Source organism: Taudactylus pleione, unplaced genomic scaffold (assembly GCF_031769625.1).
Source record: "Taudactylus pleione unplaced genomic scaffold, aTauple2 ptg000053l, whole genome shotgun sequence".
NCBI lineage: Eukaryota > Metazoa > Chordata > Amphibia > Anura > Myobatrachidae > Taudactylus > Taudactylus pleione.
In genome coordinates, this window is record NW_028284455.1 from 32,214,510 (window position 1) to 32,231,448 (window position 16,939).

At 41.1% G+C, this 16,939-nt stretch overlaps 1 protein-coding gene across 2 annotated transcripts in view; it reads right to left on the bottom strand.

Moving 5' to 3' along the window:
* Window positions 1-2,299: 2,299 nt before the first annotated feature.
* ABHD5 (abhydrolase domain containing 5, lysophosphatidic acid acyltransferase) overlaps window positions 2,300-16,939 on the bottom strand; it is a 55,150-nt gene continuing 40,510 nt past the window's right edge. For both annotated transcript variants that reach the window (XM_088462778.1, XM_088462777.1), the window contains exons 5-7: window positions 16,143-16,254; window positions 9,494-9,680; window positions 2,300-7,230 (exon numbers count right to left, since the gene is read on the bottom strand). In XM_088462778.1, coding sequence (XP_088318904.1) covers window positions 7,141-7,230; window positions 9,494-9,680; window positions 16,143-16,254 — 389 coding nt within the window. In that variant the 3' untranslated portion in view covers window positions 2,300-7,140. The remainder of the gene's footprint in view (window positions 7,231-9,493; window positions 9,681-16,142; window positions 16,255-16,939) is intronic.

Consider the following 16,939-nt stretch of genomic DNA (forward strand, 5'->3'; position numbering starts at 1 on the left):
CACACTGACAACTCAGGCTCTGCTGGCTCCTGCTTCCTTCTTGGGCGAGGCGGCCGACGCAACCCACAACCCCGCGGTGCACGGCCAGCCTATTTGACATACTGATGTCGGATGGTATCCCGGCCTCTGTCACCTGCGGACTTGCGCACACGCAGTCCGATTTCAAAGTTAAACGAGGCTATGGGGAATGCGGGGGATTTTATAAGTGTTGCGTGGGAGCGGGAGGCTTGTTAAGAAAACGGGAGCCTCCTGCAAGAAGCGGGAGGGTTGGCAAGTATGACCTGTGGCCTAGAGGACATTCTTTCATAAAAGCATTGCTCTATGAACACTGGGTCTGATTCAGAAATGAATGCTAATACCAATGCAGCTGCAAATTGGTACAAGTATGCAGATGTCGCCGCTGCCAGAAATTGGCAGCTTCATAAGTCTAAGCAACTGCGTAGAAGGATGCAGCTCAATCGATTATTGGACTTCTAAGGAACCCTATGGTCGCGCAGAATGGCAGAGGGAACTGAGATAAGCAGTCAAAATGGCTTAGTTACAGGACCAGTCGCAGACAAACGCCACGAAAATGGTCGTAACATACCTGCTTTGAGTCACCACCCACAAATGGATCGTGCCTGTCAATCACTTTGCAAATAAATGCTCACTGCGAGCAACATCGGTAATGAACCTTGATGCATGCACAATGCGACTCAGACGTATGTGCAGACCCACCAATAATCGCTCAGCTGCGTAAACATCGGCACTGCCTCCATCACTGAATCAGGCCCACTGGTGGCAGATGCTTTGTCATTGGACTACATTTATCTTGTAGGTTTATATTAACATACAGAATTACAATTTACTAAAGGATGACATTGTGTTTCGGGGTTAAATTACACATTTACTAACACTTAAAATTAATATAAAAACCCGCTAATAAATTTTAACCCCTGAAACAGAACATCGATGTTAATTGCTTGTTTTTGTAGATTAAAATCGGCTTTTGATGAATTTATCCCTATGTGGCTGTTGTATCACAACAGTAGCCAGACAACAGCTGCAAAGCTACTTCTGTTCTGTTCCATTGCTTTTTGGCTTGTAGACTACTATAGAATAACTTCCATCTTCGTCTAGTATTCCTGTTAGTCTGTCGATACTTTGCATATACAAAATATAAAGTAACTGGCATTATTTGGTTAAACAAAGAGGCCAATTTCCTTCTTGGAATAGGTGGAAACATTGATACCCAATACATGGCATAGTTGTGTTGAAATGTATTTTGCGGAGTAAAGCATGAATAGGCAGAAAACCACAGTAACTTATAGGACATAGCCATAACCTTCCACCTGAAGATATGAGACCGTAATAACAACCCATGTAAAATGTAAGGCTGAGCATAAATACAATAATATATTTTCTATACTGTTGCACTTTGACCATTAAGACATTTAAAGCTGCTGATTGTCGTATGAAGCCTTTCAGCAAATCAGATCCTCTAGAAAAAACCGCTGACAGCTTCTGTAATCCAGTTATCAGTAATGCAGTTTATATTATCACACGGATAATGATAAAACAGAAAAGTGAAAGTGAGATCAGAAGCCAAGCATTCCAAGAAGATCAGTTGGTCTATATTTGCTGACAACATTCTATCCTGTCTATTCATAAATACTTAATGGTGTATTCTTGGGCCGGGGAAGACCATATTTATCCCAATTATACCATCTGATGCTTGTTCCAAGCATCTACTGATCGCTCTATAAAAACATATTTTTAATTAAAGTCAGATGTGCGGGCGAGTGGGCACGAACCATAATAACTGTGGATGTTAGTTCTCCCTAAGCTACATTCATACTATCTTGCCACTAAACAAGCACAAATGGGCTCCTAGACTGTTACCAAGTCTTGATTTCTTTGATTAAATGACCTCTGTATCTCAAGACTTGTTATATGAGATGATGTAGTCTCTTGCCCAAAGTGATGGCAGCAATTTTGCCACCAATAAGACTATTCTGCAGTCTATAGAAATGAAGAACAAATGACAAAGAAAATTTCACTGCACTCTTTCTATGATGTAATAATTTGGATTTCCCTCTGGGCAGGAACAGGCTTCCCATCTTTTCATGTTATTAGGTTTAGTCTAAATGATTCCCTAAAACCTGGACTGTAATGAGTTTGGGAACCTCTGCCCTAAGAGATCACCAATTATACTACTACAAACCAAAAGGCGACTCAATTTTTCTAGTAAACTATTTTGAAAAAGATATCAAAAAGATCAGAGCAGTAAAGCATAGACCTTTATACAATGTCACAATATTTTTATTTTAACATATCACTTTTCACAGCACTATCAAATATAAGATAACAAGAAACACACTTATGGTACCTACGTGTTAGAATTACAGCCTTTCAAGGGTTCCTAAACTTAGGATCCTGTACCCAGAAGAGAGGACAATATCAGACTGGTGATGCTTTTAACCTCAGATTTGTCTGGGATACAACTTTAGCTTCATTCACCCTATCGGGGACTAGAAGGCAAGGTACTGACTATCTATGCAGTGCAGGAACAACAACATTTATCAAGCGCCTATTTTGTGTATTTCTGTGTTTTTAGGTGGTTTACAATCTTTGGGGGAAACTAACCAACAGATCTATTAGCCGGAGGCTAACCTGTCACAAAAGCAGCTATAAAAATGAGGTGGCTGGGACAAGCTATTCAACATCGCGCTGAATTAAATCGCCCTCTAAATAAATTTATTCCAACGTTTCTGATTTGAATCATTCTTTTAGGGACAAAGAATGGGATGCAAACATCTTACCTTAAATAGAGAACCTAAACACCGCGTGAGTTGGCGTTTTGTTTTTTCAACGGCCGTAATTAAACTTCTCCTATACAGAGATATATCTGTACCAACAACCAGAATGTCACCAAATTTGGTAGGGAGTCTAATTAGGACATGGGAAGCAGAATTCAACAGAAAAAAAATATATATATGACACTGTACATATGCATGTATTTATGTCACACAAATGATGAATATTGAAGTCTGCTCACATTTTTTTTATTTTTCATGCAAGAATTTAAACAAAATGTGTTTATTGTACAATAAAATCTATAGTGTAATACCATACATTAACTGTATAAAGTCAATAGTCCATTACACTCACATGCTGGTGGAATAATAAGTCCATATTAAACTCTGGAGTGCGCTCTCATAGTCTGCAGTCTCAATGTAAGAGTCCTTCAGCGACTTGTGCCAACATAAAATCACCACCTTTTCCACACTGCATAAGTTCATGCTTACGTCCTCAGAAAGGAAGACCCCTTTTTTAATACAATATCTTAGGGCAAATTCACATACACCAAGTGGTTATTTTAGAATCACATGCCCTTCCCATATAACTGACTGCTCTATTAGTCACATTAATCATATATGGAGACAAACCCATCCAGCTCTCCAATTAAACATTTTCATTATTTTGTAATTTACCTCGGCTTTCAAAAGGAAGACTAACCTCAAAAACATTCAACCCACATCTCTATTTCCAGTTGACATTATAGCAGAACCTTGCAGAGCTATTCACCAGTGGAATCTGACACTCCACTACCACTAGACTACACACTCATGATGTTTTTTGACAGAGGCTTTTAAACAAGGTACAATGGATTATGGGACAAACAGAAAAGTGGTTCAGTTATCATGAGCATTCTTGTAGTAATTGTATCCACTGCATTTAATTGATCATTAATCAGGATACAGGGTTAATCAAACATTTTATTGCATTCCAATAACATTAACTGAAAAATATTAAATATTTTTAAAGTTGAAGTATGTTTGTTTTATCTTATTCCATATTAAAAGTATTTTTATTAAATTACGCCTGTTTTATTGATTATGAAATTTGAAGCTTCACAGTGACGAAAACTAAATATGTACATATTTATCCTGTATAATTAGAATAAAAACATATAATTTGCAAGTTTTTTAAAGGTAACACAAAAGGTTCAATACGTATTTTCTCTTTAAATAAAATATATGCACATTTCCACAAATGTGCTTTGCATTTATTTGGCTCATACCCAAGTTTCAATGTCCACACATTGCAATTTCAAATTTGAAATGTAAAGTGCCATTATTATTAAACTTTTGTTCCAAGCGGTGAATTTTGTTACTATAATACAAGATAAAATAAAAACTACTATTCCAACAACTCAATCTAGGTCTCTATGGCAACACTTGGCTGTACAGTAAAACATTCCTGAAAAATACAATATATATTTTTGGTTGAAGTGAAAAGAAAACTATGAACTAAAGCAGCCATCATACAATAACTACAAAACACAATTCACTATATGCAATTCTAAAAAAGAAACTTTACATTTAAAAATACTATTATATACTACTTAAAGACAACAAAAACCTGAACTGTACACATTAGGGGACAATTCAATTAGCGGAAATGGCCACAAGGTGCCAGCTTTCCATGGGTTTCTCCAGCACCTCCAGATCACCAACATTGCAGATTTTTCGCTCGTAGTGAGGATTTATTGATTGACAGGCAGGGTGGAACATTTGTGGCCAGCGACACAGGCATGTCACGACAGTTTTCTGTGTGTGTCTCTGCCTGTAACTGGGATCCCGTACACATGTGCAAAGGGTCCAGCGTCTCAGTTCCAACAGCCTTATGGTTACTCAGAAGTTCAACAATCAACTGATCTGCATCCGATGGTACGTCTTTGTATGCAACCGCTTGGATTTGCGAAGACGCTGCTGGGCGTTTCTATACAAATCTAGGTGGCTGCGACATTTGCATATTTTCGCAAAGTTTTTGCGTACAAAAACGCAGTTACGATGGGATTTGCTTCCATCTATGGATCAGGCCCATTGGTGCTAACTGAATTGCCCCCTTAGAACCTGATGTAGCAGATTAAACAGTGCACTTGGAAATACTATATTGTACACAAGATATGCTTATTTCAGTGCTTAAAACCAACTCAGTGTTGGATTTTATTTTATAATTATTTTTTTTAAACAACTGTGTAAATGAGAAGATGAAGACCTGTTTACACCTTATTAAAGGGTTAGACAGGAAATGTAATTAGTTAAAAAAAAAACACCCACCTATTCTTGATTCTCCAAGTTTTTGTAAAGGAGTTTTTTAATTTACATTTATGTCCAGTACAGGTCTCCCTTCTCCCACCTTGCACAGAACCAGATTAGGTGGGTGTGTATACACATAGGGCCCAATTCAGAGCAAGTGGCTCGACTTTACCCCACTGTGCATGCGCCGCATCCAGCGTGCGCATGCGCGAGCCCCGTCCAGCGACTGCAGCTCAGTCACTACGGGACTCGCTACAAGACGGGGTGGCTGTCGATGGTGAGTGACGGCTCACCCCATTTTGTAGGCGGGGAGGGGGGTGGCTGCACAAGAGCAGGCGTTCCCTTAGGAACGCCTGGCGTTTGTGGGAGGCCCTACTGACATCACTACTGATGTCAGTAGTGGACTACCTGCTCCATTAGAGCAGGAAGTCCACTCAGGTTTGCGGTAGCCGAGACCCTAACACAGGGTCTTGTCGCAAGGCCGATGGTTGTGATTATTGCGACGGCCTCCTGCCCGCTTGCACAAGCTATGTGAGGTCTCCCACAGCTTTGCGAGTGGCCAGACAAAAAAAAAACAAAAAAACACGCCCACAGACCCTGCGAGCTGCCTGCGGCGGCGAGCGGGTCTGAATCAGGGCATTATTTTCAAGCAGCTCTTAGTAGTACACTGAAATTGCTATAGCTTATATCACATTATAGTGATAAGATTCAATATTAAATATAGCACATAGAAGTGTATTAGAAGTGTATATAGCACATAGAAGTGTATATAGCACATAGAAGTGTATTAGAAGTGTATATAGCACATAGAAGTGTATATAGCACATAGAAGAGTGCTGCATAAAAACATTGATCAACAGCCACACCAAACCTTCAACCACGCAAGAAGGGAACAGAAAGATCAATGTACTCTATACACTGCTTAAGCACTAAATCACAACCTATTTAATAATAAATAAATAATAATGACCATTATGTAAGGGTCATAAATGGGTGGGAATAATATCTATCTACATTCTCTGTACAACCATTTTGGCATAATATCTACCATACCTTCAACTGATAGTTGTAATGTGACAGTGCACATACCATTACAATACCTCAGCTTCTGTTTAACCCTGATGTACTAAAATCAGTGTCAAATTCAAGGTTAATTATACTCCAGTTTTACATTATATTTACATATTACACATTTTATATAATGTATTTGTGCATGTATATATATCTATATACACACACATATTGCACGTGCACTGATCAATGCAGGAGTATCTCTGTACAAATTTCTCATTGAATGTTCACTGTAAATATTGCTGGCACACAACACCTGATATTGCTCATGAAAAGGTCTGAGGATACTTTAGAAGGGTTCAGATTCCTAAAATAAAACATCTTGTATTTTCCCTCAATGAGACAGGAGACTTCATAGATTTTGTCTCGTTATTGCAGTGACTGAGGAATTGCCATTTGTGTTAGTAACTACCACATACAGTTCTGGTACTGCTTTCATGCTCAGCACAAGGTTTTACAGTCTTAAAACAGACAAGTGTTGCTTTATCCGCACACCCAGGCATACCTCTCATATGCAGTACTTGGCACACACACAGATTATTTATCAACACAAAAATAAATAGAAAAATAACAAAATGTACAGACAGTCAACATTGTCACAACATGCATGGAGTCAAATGAACATTAGGATAAGTTTGTCCTTGGAGTAGTTCGGCACAAGGGCTATTCGCAGCTAAAAAAATTTTTTTATAAATGAATATTATATTGTTTTGTAAATATAGATCTATGCATAATCACAAAATTAGATATAGTGCCTTTGAAATTTAGCAGTATAAATATAAACACTCTGGAAACTTGTAAAAGCTGTACATTGTTAATCTAAAATGATTTCCTACAAAAAAAAGGCACAATTCCGGTTCAAGTGTCTTTAAAGAATAAAGCACCAATGACTGAAGAAAACTCTGCATTATGCGTTCATTCATTTAGACTCCTCTGGAACTTAGGGAGACGAGTCTGCTGAGAGATTGAATAGCAGTTTTCAAGGTCAATCCACGGAATCACATATTTCTGATACTTTTTGGTTGAAATCCTCTGGCTGGTCAGCAAACACATAATGGCCAGCACCTCGAATTGCCTAAAGAAAAGATACCACACAAAACTGTATTAAACAGAGGCTTCACGTATAATACATAGAAGCACCAGCATTGGATGATAGCATTGTAAGGAAATTTATTGGGCAGCTAAAGAGCACTTACTGCTGCAGAAGTCTCCTCTCATTGCCCAATGTGCCGCTGCGGTTTCTATACCAGCGCGACCAGCGGTAGTGGGCTGAGAGGTGCCCCCTCTCCCCCGGTGCGGCCCCCCTTGTGAGATTTTAAAGGGGAGGGGCATGGCCACTCATCTCTGGATTTGGCCATGCCCCCACCAGTACTCGGGCCCATACAGTAAACGATAAACAGTTTCATGGTTTTCATGGAAAATACACAAGTATAAAACAAGACTTTGAACGATTGTAGCAAGGCTAAAGGTTAGCCCCAGCAACACCATATACTGCTACTATCAGTCAAACCAATGAATAAATTGCTCTGCTATATTTAGCAGACTAATGATAAACTGCGTGTTAAATGGTTCATTATTAACTTTAAAAGCAAAAGTGTATTAGCAAGTAAAATACATATAATAAAGCTGGTCTTGAACATTTAACAGTCATCCACTTTCAGGATTGTCTTAACAGCAGTGTGGGCCCTGGGCAAAACAATGCGCTGGGGCCTCTTCCCACCCATTCACGGGAAAAAATGTAAATGGTCAATAAAATTAAACCCTCCTGCAAACCCATCAGACCTCCCACACATGCAGAGAGACTGTCTGACTGGTCTCAAGCCGGCAGATGAAGTGAAACTGGGACTGAGGTCAGAATACAGTGCACCGGTGGGTGGCTTATAAAAAGATCACAAATTTATAAAAAGATCACAAATTTACCAACTGTCTGCGGCTGCAGGGGGGGGGAGGGGGGGAGTTGGTAGACCCCTACAAGCTTCTGGCCCTTCTAATGGAAGAGATGGCCCTGTCCGCTTTCATACTTTGAGAATTGTGATTTGTTTTGCTAGGATTTACCACTGTATAAAACAAGTCCAAACATTGAGTTTTGCATTTAAATTATCTTGCACTAGGGTTGGGTGATCCTATAAACCACTCAACAATTTCTAGTTTATAGCCTTTTTCTCCTTCCCTTACAGCTTGGGGTAGAACCTTTTTAGAGTAGTGTTTGCCTGCAAAATCTACCATCATCCACATTGCAATTGTATTTCCATCTAGACCATTAATAGATTAGAAAACCTTGGGAGATTCATATTAAGGGGTCAATCAAATTAGGTATGAGTTTGCAAAAGCAAATGTGTTTTATGAAATTCGCAAATATTGCACAAATGCGCACTCAAGAAAGGCGAGATCCAATTAGAAATGCCCATTCACGGAACTCACGGTGAGGATGTGCGAATTTTCTATAACATGCGACTTGGGAGAAGGGCATGAAACCATGGGGAGATCATCCTGGACCCCCAAAAAGTGACAACTTCATTAGCAGAATCGTTTAGAAGGGTGTTAGTGGGCATAAAGAAAGAACTGGAAGTTTTAAACGGTGTCAAATGGGTGATTAGTGCATTTTTTTAATTAAAAATAAATAAAAAGCAAAACTTTTTTGTTTAATTGCAAACTAAATGAAAAATGCAAAAGAAAAGTAGAAAAAAAGTGAAGTGATTTAATGGAAATTTGAGGCCCCTTTTTAAAAAGGGGTGCATAAACTAACAAAGTTGATTTTCAGGTAATTTGAGGTCATTTTTTTTTTTTTAACACCCAAAAATTACATTTCATTATCGGGCCAATTAAGCTAATTGAAATCTTCCAAATGTCTAATTAGTCATTAGGGGGTGTCCAAGGGGTTCTGCACATTTTTATCTTAAAATAAATAAAGATATTTCACACCCTCAGGAGGGGTGCGCAACATTTTCTTTTTATTTTCCTTTGAAAAAAAACAAAACACGAGTTTGGAATTGGATTGCAACTGCATTTCGCAGTGAGAGTTTCCTGTGACAACTACTTGTACAAGCCAACTCGTAAATAACTGGATTGCCCCCCTAAGAAGTTAATAACTTTAAAACAAAAAATATGACATTTAAAGGGACTCTAACCTTAAACGTTTTATTTGCTTTAATTGTGACTAGCACACTGGACTTTATTTGCTAAACATAGTTTTTAGCTATCCCTGTCTTTATAAACCTAGAGAGCCACATTCTGCACAGTATCAGTAGGTGGATAAAGAAATATTAATATCACATACAAATGTCAACATTTAAAGTTCAGGTTCAGCAAGTTTAAGTTTCTAACTTCTAAACACTTACAATTGTTGTCACGGATGAGTGTGGCCGCAATGACTGAATGGTGCTTCCCGAATTCCCATCGATACAAGACCGTGCTCCATAGATCACAGTGATTGGAATGTCTGGATGCATTTTATCAATACGCTGTAACATCGGCCTCCGAGCCCAACCGTAAGGGATAGTCATATTTCTGAATGCCGTCTCACCACTGCAACAAGATATGGTCTGAGTTTTGATTTTGAAAATGAAATGTTTCTTCGTACACAAGAAAATATTAATTTAAGTTACAGTTCATCTGTCGCATAAAGTGAAAAAAGAAATAGCTAATTTGTGGGCTGACCCAATATTCATACCACTTAATTTACTGAGGGAGTCATTGTTGAGTACTATATGTTGCATTCCTATGAATATTGGTTCAGCCTACAAAATGGCGGTCTCTACTGCTTGTGCAATTGGTGAACTTTAAAGTATCAACCCCATAATGGTATAGGGTTGAACATCTTTCAGGGAGAACCACGGAATGGCATTGGCAGCCTTACTGACTATTATATACAATAATCAAAAGTCATCCATGTGACGGACATCCCCTGTTCCAGTGCATTATTAAGGAAACAGGTGACTAAGCTTTTTACTTAACCCGATATAACTGGTCTATTACCAAACACTGGGGCTGCTGCAAGCGGACACAAGTCAGTCAATTTTGCTGAAAGACTCTGTGGATTTTCATACTGTACATGCTCCAGAGCCCAGCACACACCTCCATGGGCTTTGCACTCATACACAACAAAGTCATATCTCCTATTGTGGTTGAAAGGATGTAACTGGGTGGTACAGGGATTTCGCATGTAGGGGAAGTTTAGCAAGAGCATGCCTATGTAACTGCAGAATTTATATAATTTTCTTATACAGACAGATTTGGGATCAACCCTAGTTATCCATTTTTAGTGAGCTTTTCACTAATTAGTAAACATACGGAAAGCGCCTCCACAAGAAAAAAAGAAAAAACAGAAGATGTGCAGTACAATGTTTAGAGCGCAGTACAGTCAGTCCCAATTCTCATGTTTAGACATGTGCTATCTGTAGAATAGATTGTATTGGTAAAAGCACTAGACATACGGATATGCATTAAAAACATGTAAATAAGCAAACATGAACTGTTTTCAAAAGCGCTACCAAGAAGCAGCCTGTGGTATACCACTGGGTACCACAAGAACTGCCCAAACACAAATATAGAACAAACAAAGGTATACGCTGTAAGGCAGTCCCTGAGTTCTAAAACATTTCCAAAATAGAAAAGCTGCAAAGCTTTTACAATTATTCTCAGTTTAACGGACAAATCTCACTCTTCTTCTGCCAAATATCTATGTATGTATGTATATATATATATATATATATATATATATATGTACAGTGATCGCGCTGAGTGACAAAATATGTGGGTCCCTGGGACCCTCCACTTTAAAAAAAAAAATTAAAATGGGTCCCACCTGACCATTTCTGGGTCCCATCATAATTTATGCTTTAGAGCTCCCCACACGCCTCTCAGACTTCCCCACATGCCACCACACATACTCACATACCCGTAGAATATCCATCTGATACCCCCAACAGCATCAGACTTCCCCACATGCCACCACACATACCCCTAGAATACCCATCTGATACCCCCAACAGCATCAGACTTTCCTACATGCCCCTTAGATGCATTTTTAATGCCTCCAATATCCTACAGGTGATATGACTTGTCTGTACACAAAACCCATGGTGAATAAACCATTTAGGTAATAAGAGGCATATTTATCAAAAAATATATCCCAAAAAACAACCATATTCGGAGGTGGTATGTAAATATTAAGAACTACCAGAATGTATGTACAGGGAACCGCAGCAGATATTCCAAATATCTGCTGCAATCCCCTAGTCTTCATAATAGAACAGGCAGGGAGCCTTACAGAAAGGACCACTTCAACGTGCTCCAAAGGAAAAGGGGTGTGGTCACTCAGAAAAGGGGGCATGTTCTTGAGATGCACCCGCTTTTCAGCACTGTAGATGGCACACTCACGGAGAAGCTGGTGTCGAAGCTGGATTAGTGGCTGAGACTAAATCAGCGTAAAAATTAGCATGCGCGACGCCATCTTGCGAATGGCAGCTAGACTCCATCTTAAAAATAAGAATCTGCAAGACGCCATTTTGCGACCAGCGCCAGTTTAAGTTACAACTCACGAGCTAAGTACAGATGGCAATGTTTTTGATAATCTACCAAAAACAACTAGAAAAACAGCCTCCAAACAGCCTCCTGAGAAAAGTAAATAGAATAGACAATACACCAGAATACTGTGAGTGTTTTACATACATATTGGGAATCCCTGTATATAGACAAGTATAATTGTGGCAATTGTAATATAACCCAGACATTGATCTACACAATTGAATTTATCTGAATCCTAAACAGGTTTTAGTCTCACTCCCACACAGAGTGGCCCCAGCTTCTCAGCTGGGGTTCTCCACCTTGTTTGAGAAGTGAAGCTTACTGCCCGTAACACATTTGCATTGCAGTTTGAAACTGTTAGTAAGGAATGAGATGTGTGTGTGTGTATATGTATATATGTGTTAAGTCCATCATAGAATCTCATGCATAAACACCGCACATTACGCACAGTTGCGCTGCTAACATGACGCTCAGTAGCGAATGCACAATAACCTGCATGCGAACGCTGTTTATTAGCTGCATGCGTGCACATCTGCCCCAAATCAGATAAACCTAACTAGCGTCTTTTCTCATATCCCTAATACAAAAGGTTCCATAGCTATAAAGTAAAAGATCCAAGTTTTATTCATTTATTACAAATGCTGTGAAATAAAGACCATTTTGGTATCTAAGGTTTAATACGTGATAAGTAAGCTGTGTTTGATATTATACTGATCCGCACTTTGGACCTCATTCAGAGCCGGTCGCACAGAGCGTGCGGTCTGAATGAGGGGAGGACTTCTTGAAGTTTCAAGACGTTCTCCTTTGCGGTGGTAAGGCTGTGGGTTAACACCCACAGCCTTATGACCGCCTAAGGTGATGGTCGCGATGGTCAAGACCATTGCGACCATCGGGGCTTACGATGAGACCCTAGGGTAGGGTCTCCCTTGTCGTAAGACCCGGAGAGCTTTCGGCTCTGTCTGAGCCGGAAGCTCTCCACTGACATCGCTAGTGATATCAGTGGGGCCGCCCCCAAACGGTAGGCGTTCCCATGGGAATGCCGTTTGGGCTGCCACCCCCCCGGCCCGCCTTCCAAACGGGGCGAGCTGTCAATCAACATCGACAGCTCGCCCCCTTTGGATCGAGACCCGCTACGACCAGCGCTGTCGGTCGTAGCGGGTCTCACGCATGCGCACGACGGCGCCATCGTGCGCATGCTCTGTGGGGGGCCATCGACCCGGTCCCAGTGCATCGGCGCTAACGACCGGGTCTGAATGACCCCCTTTATCCACAGCTTTCCGGTACCATCGGTGTGAAGATCAGAACATGCGTTCGCAACTTATGGACCGTAAAGACATAAAGAACCAATATGTACTTTGTAAAACCAACAGTCTAGATTTGCATGAGGTGGGAAAATGAAGGCAACCAGCTGTTGGAGGCTGGACTGTGGCCATTTGAATCAACCTGTTAAATGCCCTGTAACAAATGCACCCGCACTGGGAACCAATGGGATCAGCAACAATCTCCTCTATTGTGTTGTCTGTTTCTGGGGGGTATAAATATGTGTGCTCTGACCCTGGGTTTCTAGTCCTCTTGCTGATTGATGGAGTTTCTTGCTGATGCCGGTATCTGGTCCAGAGCGCGTGCGTATGTATGACTGTATCTTGGGTCTGTATAATTCTTTGCGCTAAATTGTACTTAGATCACAGCGTGTAACTGACTGTACTTTACTTGAATAATACTTTGTGCTTTGGAACACATGTTCTAAAGTCTTTATTTTACTATATGAATGCGTACGCAAAGAGCGTCAATTTTAGAGGTTTATAGGCAGGGTTTAGAAGGTATAGGTAGGTGCGCATAGAGTTTGAAATTCAATATCCTCCTGGGTTTCCCCCAAGCTCTCCCTGCAGTGTGACTAGATGCCCTGCCATGCCGGTCACTGTGGCTCACGGGTGGGGATGGCTGTTTTAGCATTTCAATGTATAATGTCCCTTATTCACATTACATCACACAGTACTGCTCTTTATGCACATGACACCACAGTAGTGCCCCTTATAAACACATTATGCCACGCAGTAATGCCTTTTACACATTTGTGCCCACAGTAACACCCGTAGTAATGTCCTTTATACATTTATGCCACACAGCAATGCCCTTTACACATTTATGCCACACAGCAATGCCCTTTACACATTTATGCCACACAGTAATGCCTTTTACACATTTATGCCCACAGTAACACTCGTAGTAGTGTCCTTTATACATTTATGCCACACAGTAATACCTGGTGTAATTCCCTTTACACAGTTATGCCCTTTACACATTTATGCCCGCAGTAATGCCCTTTACACATTTATGCCCACAGTAATGCCCTTTACACAGTTATGCCCACAGTAATGTCTTTTACACATTTATGTCCACGCAGTAATGCCATTCACGCATTTATGCTTGCAGTAATGTCCTTTATACATTATGATCCATCCTCAACCTCCTTTCTCCCCAGCAGCCTCTTACCTGGCTCTCTCTCTGCATCAGCAGGCCAGCCACCACTCCTGCATCAGCACTGGCAGCTGCACCGGCACTTCAGCCCTTGAGAGAGATAGCGCCGCTGTCATTCAAATCTGGCGCCCGTCGCTAGCCAGAGCTCATGGCCCGGCAACTGCTGCAGATTGGCTGCCGGTCCACGAGCTCCGATTGGCTAGCAACCAGTGCCAATTTAATGATAGGACTGCTGTGTCACTCTCTCGCGCTGCTTGGCGGCTGGGACCCCGGGAACGCGAGGTACTGCTGGCCTGTCAGGGATTAGCCGCATCATCAGGGACCGGTCCTTATTTAAAAGAGAGTCCCCGGTACTCAATACCAGATAAAATATGCGCTATAGTGCGTATTTGCGATCACTGGTGTATGTGTGTGTATAAATATATATATATATATATATATATATATATATATATATATTTTCTCAGAGAGGGGTGTTCATGCTTATTTGTAATGATTTCAGTACACTTTATAGCTTTGGAAATTGTATCAGTCTCATATCGATGGCACCTGAGTGAACAGGTTACACCTCTATGGACTACTATTATTTATGTCTTTTAATATGCCTTTCAGGTACAGGATCTCCAAATATGGTTATGGGCAATATTCTGTAGTCTCTAATGCACGATACAGGAAACAGATGAGTAGATGGTAAAAGAGAATTCACATAGATAAACAGGGGTTTTAATCGGAATCGGTATGAAATACCGCCGGCCGCATGTCCGGCGGTTCGATTCCCAGCAGCGCCTGGCCGACAACAGCAGAGTTCCCGGCAGCGGAAGCCCGACAGCGCTGGAAATCCCGATCGTGGATAGGTAAGTACTATCTAACCTAACTCTCCTTAGGGGTGCCTAACCCTAACCTCACCCCCAAATGCCTAACCCTAACCCCCCCTTCCCCGCTGCCTAAACCTAAGTCCCCCAGGAGGTGCTACCCTAAGTCCCCCCCGGGGGTGCCTAACCCTAACCCTCCCTCCCACTAGCCTAACCCTAACCCTCCCGGGGGGGTGCCTAACCCTAATTCCCCCCCGAGTGCCCTAAACCTAACCCTCCCCCCCGCGGCTGTCTGCTCGCGGCACCCGGCATCCCTTCGATCGGGATGCCGGGCGCCTGTCTCCCGGCATCGGGGAAATGTCAGGCGTCTACATCTAGACGCCCGGCATTTCACCCTCGCCGGGATATGACAGTCGGGAAGCCGGTTGCCGGTATTAAGGCAGCCAGCTTTCCGATTCTATACCTTTTAATCATGTGAACCTATGAGTACAGTCTGCATGAATGAGACTCCTGTAATAATTGTATTGTGAGTTATTAAAAGGATAATATCTACAAATTGTACAACTGCATTTGTAGATCCTATGTCTGAATATGGAATTGTGTTTCCTGTGTATAAGTCATCTAGAAGTAACCCTGAATCAGTGAGTTTGTGAATGTATAAGATACATACTTGCCTACATCCCAGAATGGCTGCGAGGCTCCCGCATCCCGGGTAGTAATAAAGTCTCCTGGTCTGGAGCGGCTGCTGACTGTGTCCGCCTGGTTCAGGCGGCCAATGACTCAATTTCTGCTGAATCGAGTCATCATAGCCTCATACCTCTCGGCATTATATAGCAGGAGCAGGGCCATGATAACCTGATTGTGCCTCCACGCAGCCCCCAGCACCGCCCACCTATGCCGCACCACGCCCCCTGCAGCCAGATAGTTGTCAAGTATAATAAGAGAACTTGCTGTGCCCCCGTATATAAATAGGCATAAGTATTGAGTCTGAAATATATTATTGGAGGTACTAGATGTAACTATCACAAATTTGAAAGCCGATACTTTTAATGCTAAATGATGTAGGAAGAATACAGATGAGGTGAGACATAAATATGAACAGTAACAGTATGGTAACCCACCATAATACAAAAATGATTAAAGAAAGAAAAAAAAAAACAAAGAAACGCACCTTGGGGATTGCGCATTGCAATGGTAAATATATTCGGTTACAGTGTCATCCTCAAACATGGAAGCATACTTTTTCTTGAAATCTGGCCTCAATCTCTGAACAAGACTCAGACCTGTTATAAAGAAAAAAAAAATTATAACAGCTATAGATCTCATTGTAGTACATGACACAGACACTACCAGGCAGAATGTGACACAGTAACATTTTCCTAGCCAGAGGTGCCTACTCCTTGACCGGCTTCCAGAACTAACTTATGTCTGTGGGAAAAAAGCCTTTCCCATTCTGAAAGGGAAGTCTAAGTGCTGTACTTTGGTAGCATCAACAGCAATGATGAGCAGCAGTGCCAACTATTCCTGTCTCCACCCTTGGACTGCTGCAGGCCAACCATAAAAGTACTTTTAACAATAAATTAAAGAAGAAAATAAATGTAAAAAAAAATAAAAAAATAAGTTACTATAGATTGTTCTATTTAGGGCTTCTTCATAAATAGGTCCCATACATTTATGTCAACTACATCTGGAACTTGAGTATTTTAACAGAGTAGACAGATGTGCCCTCATACACAGAGTGTCTCTATGACATATGACAAGACTGAGACTCTCAGAAAGGAGTAGCGTACCGTGTTTCTTTAAGTTTAGCATATTGCACGCATTGCAGAATCAGCAAAAAGCTGCACAGTGTACTAGAGATGCTAGGCTGCGACTTTAACCACACAGGAATTGGTTTTACACACGTACAAAGTCACAGATTGGGCACAACGGAACTTGGCGCGAGGAAAGCTACGGCTATTTGGATTA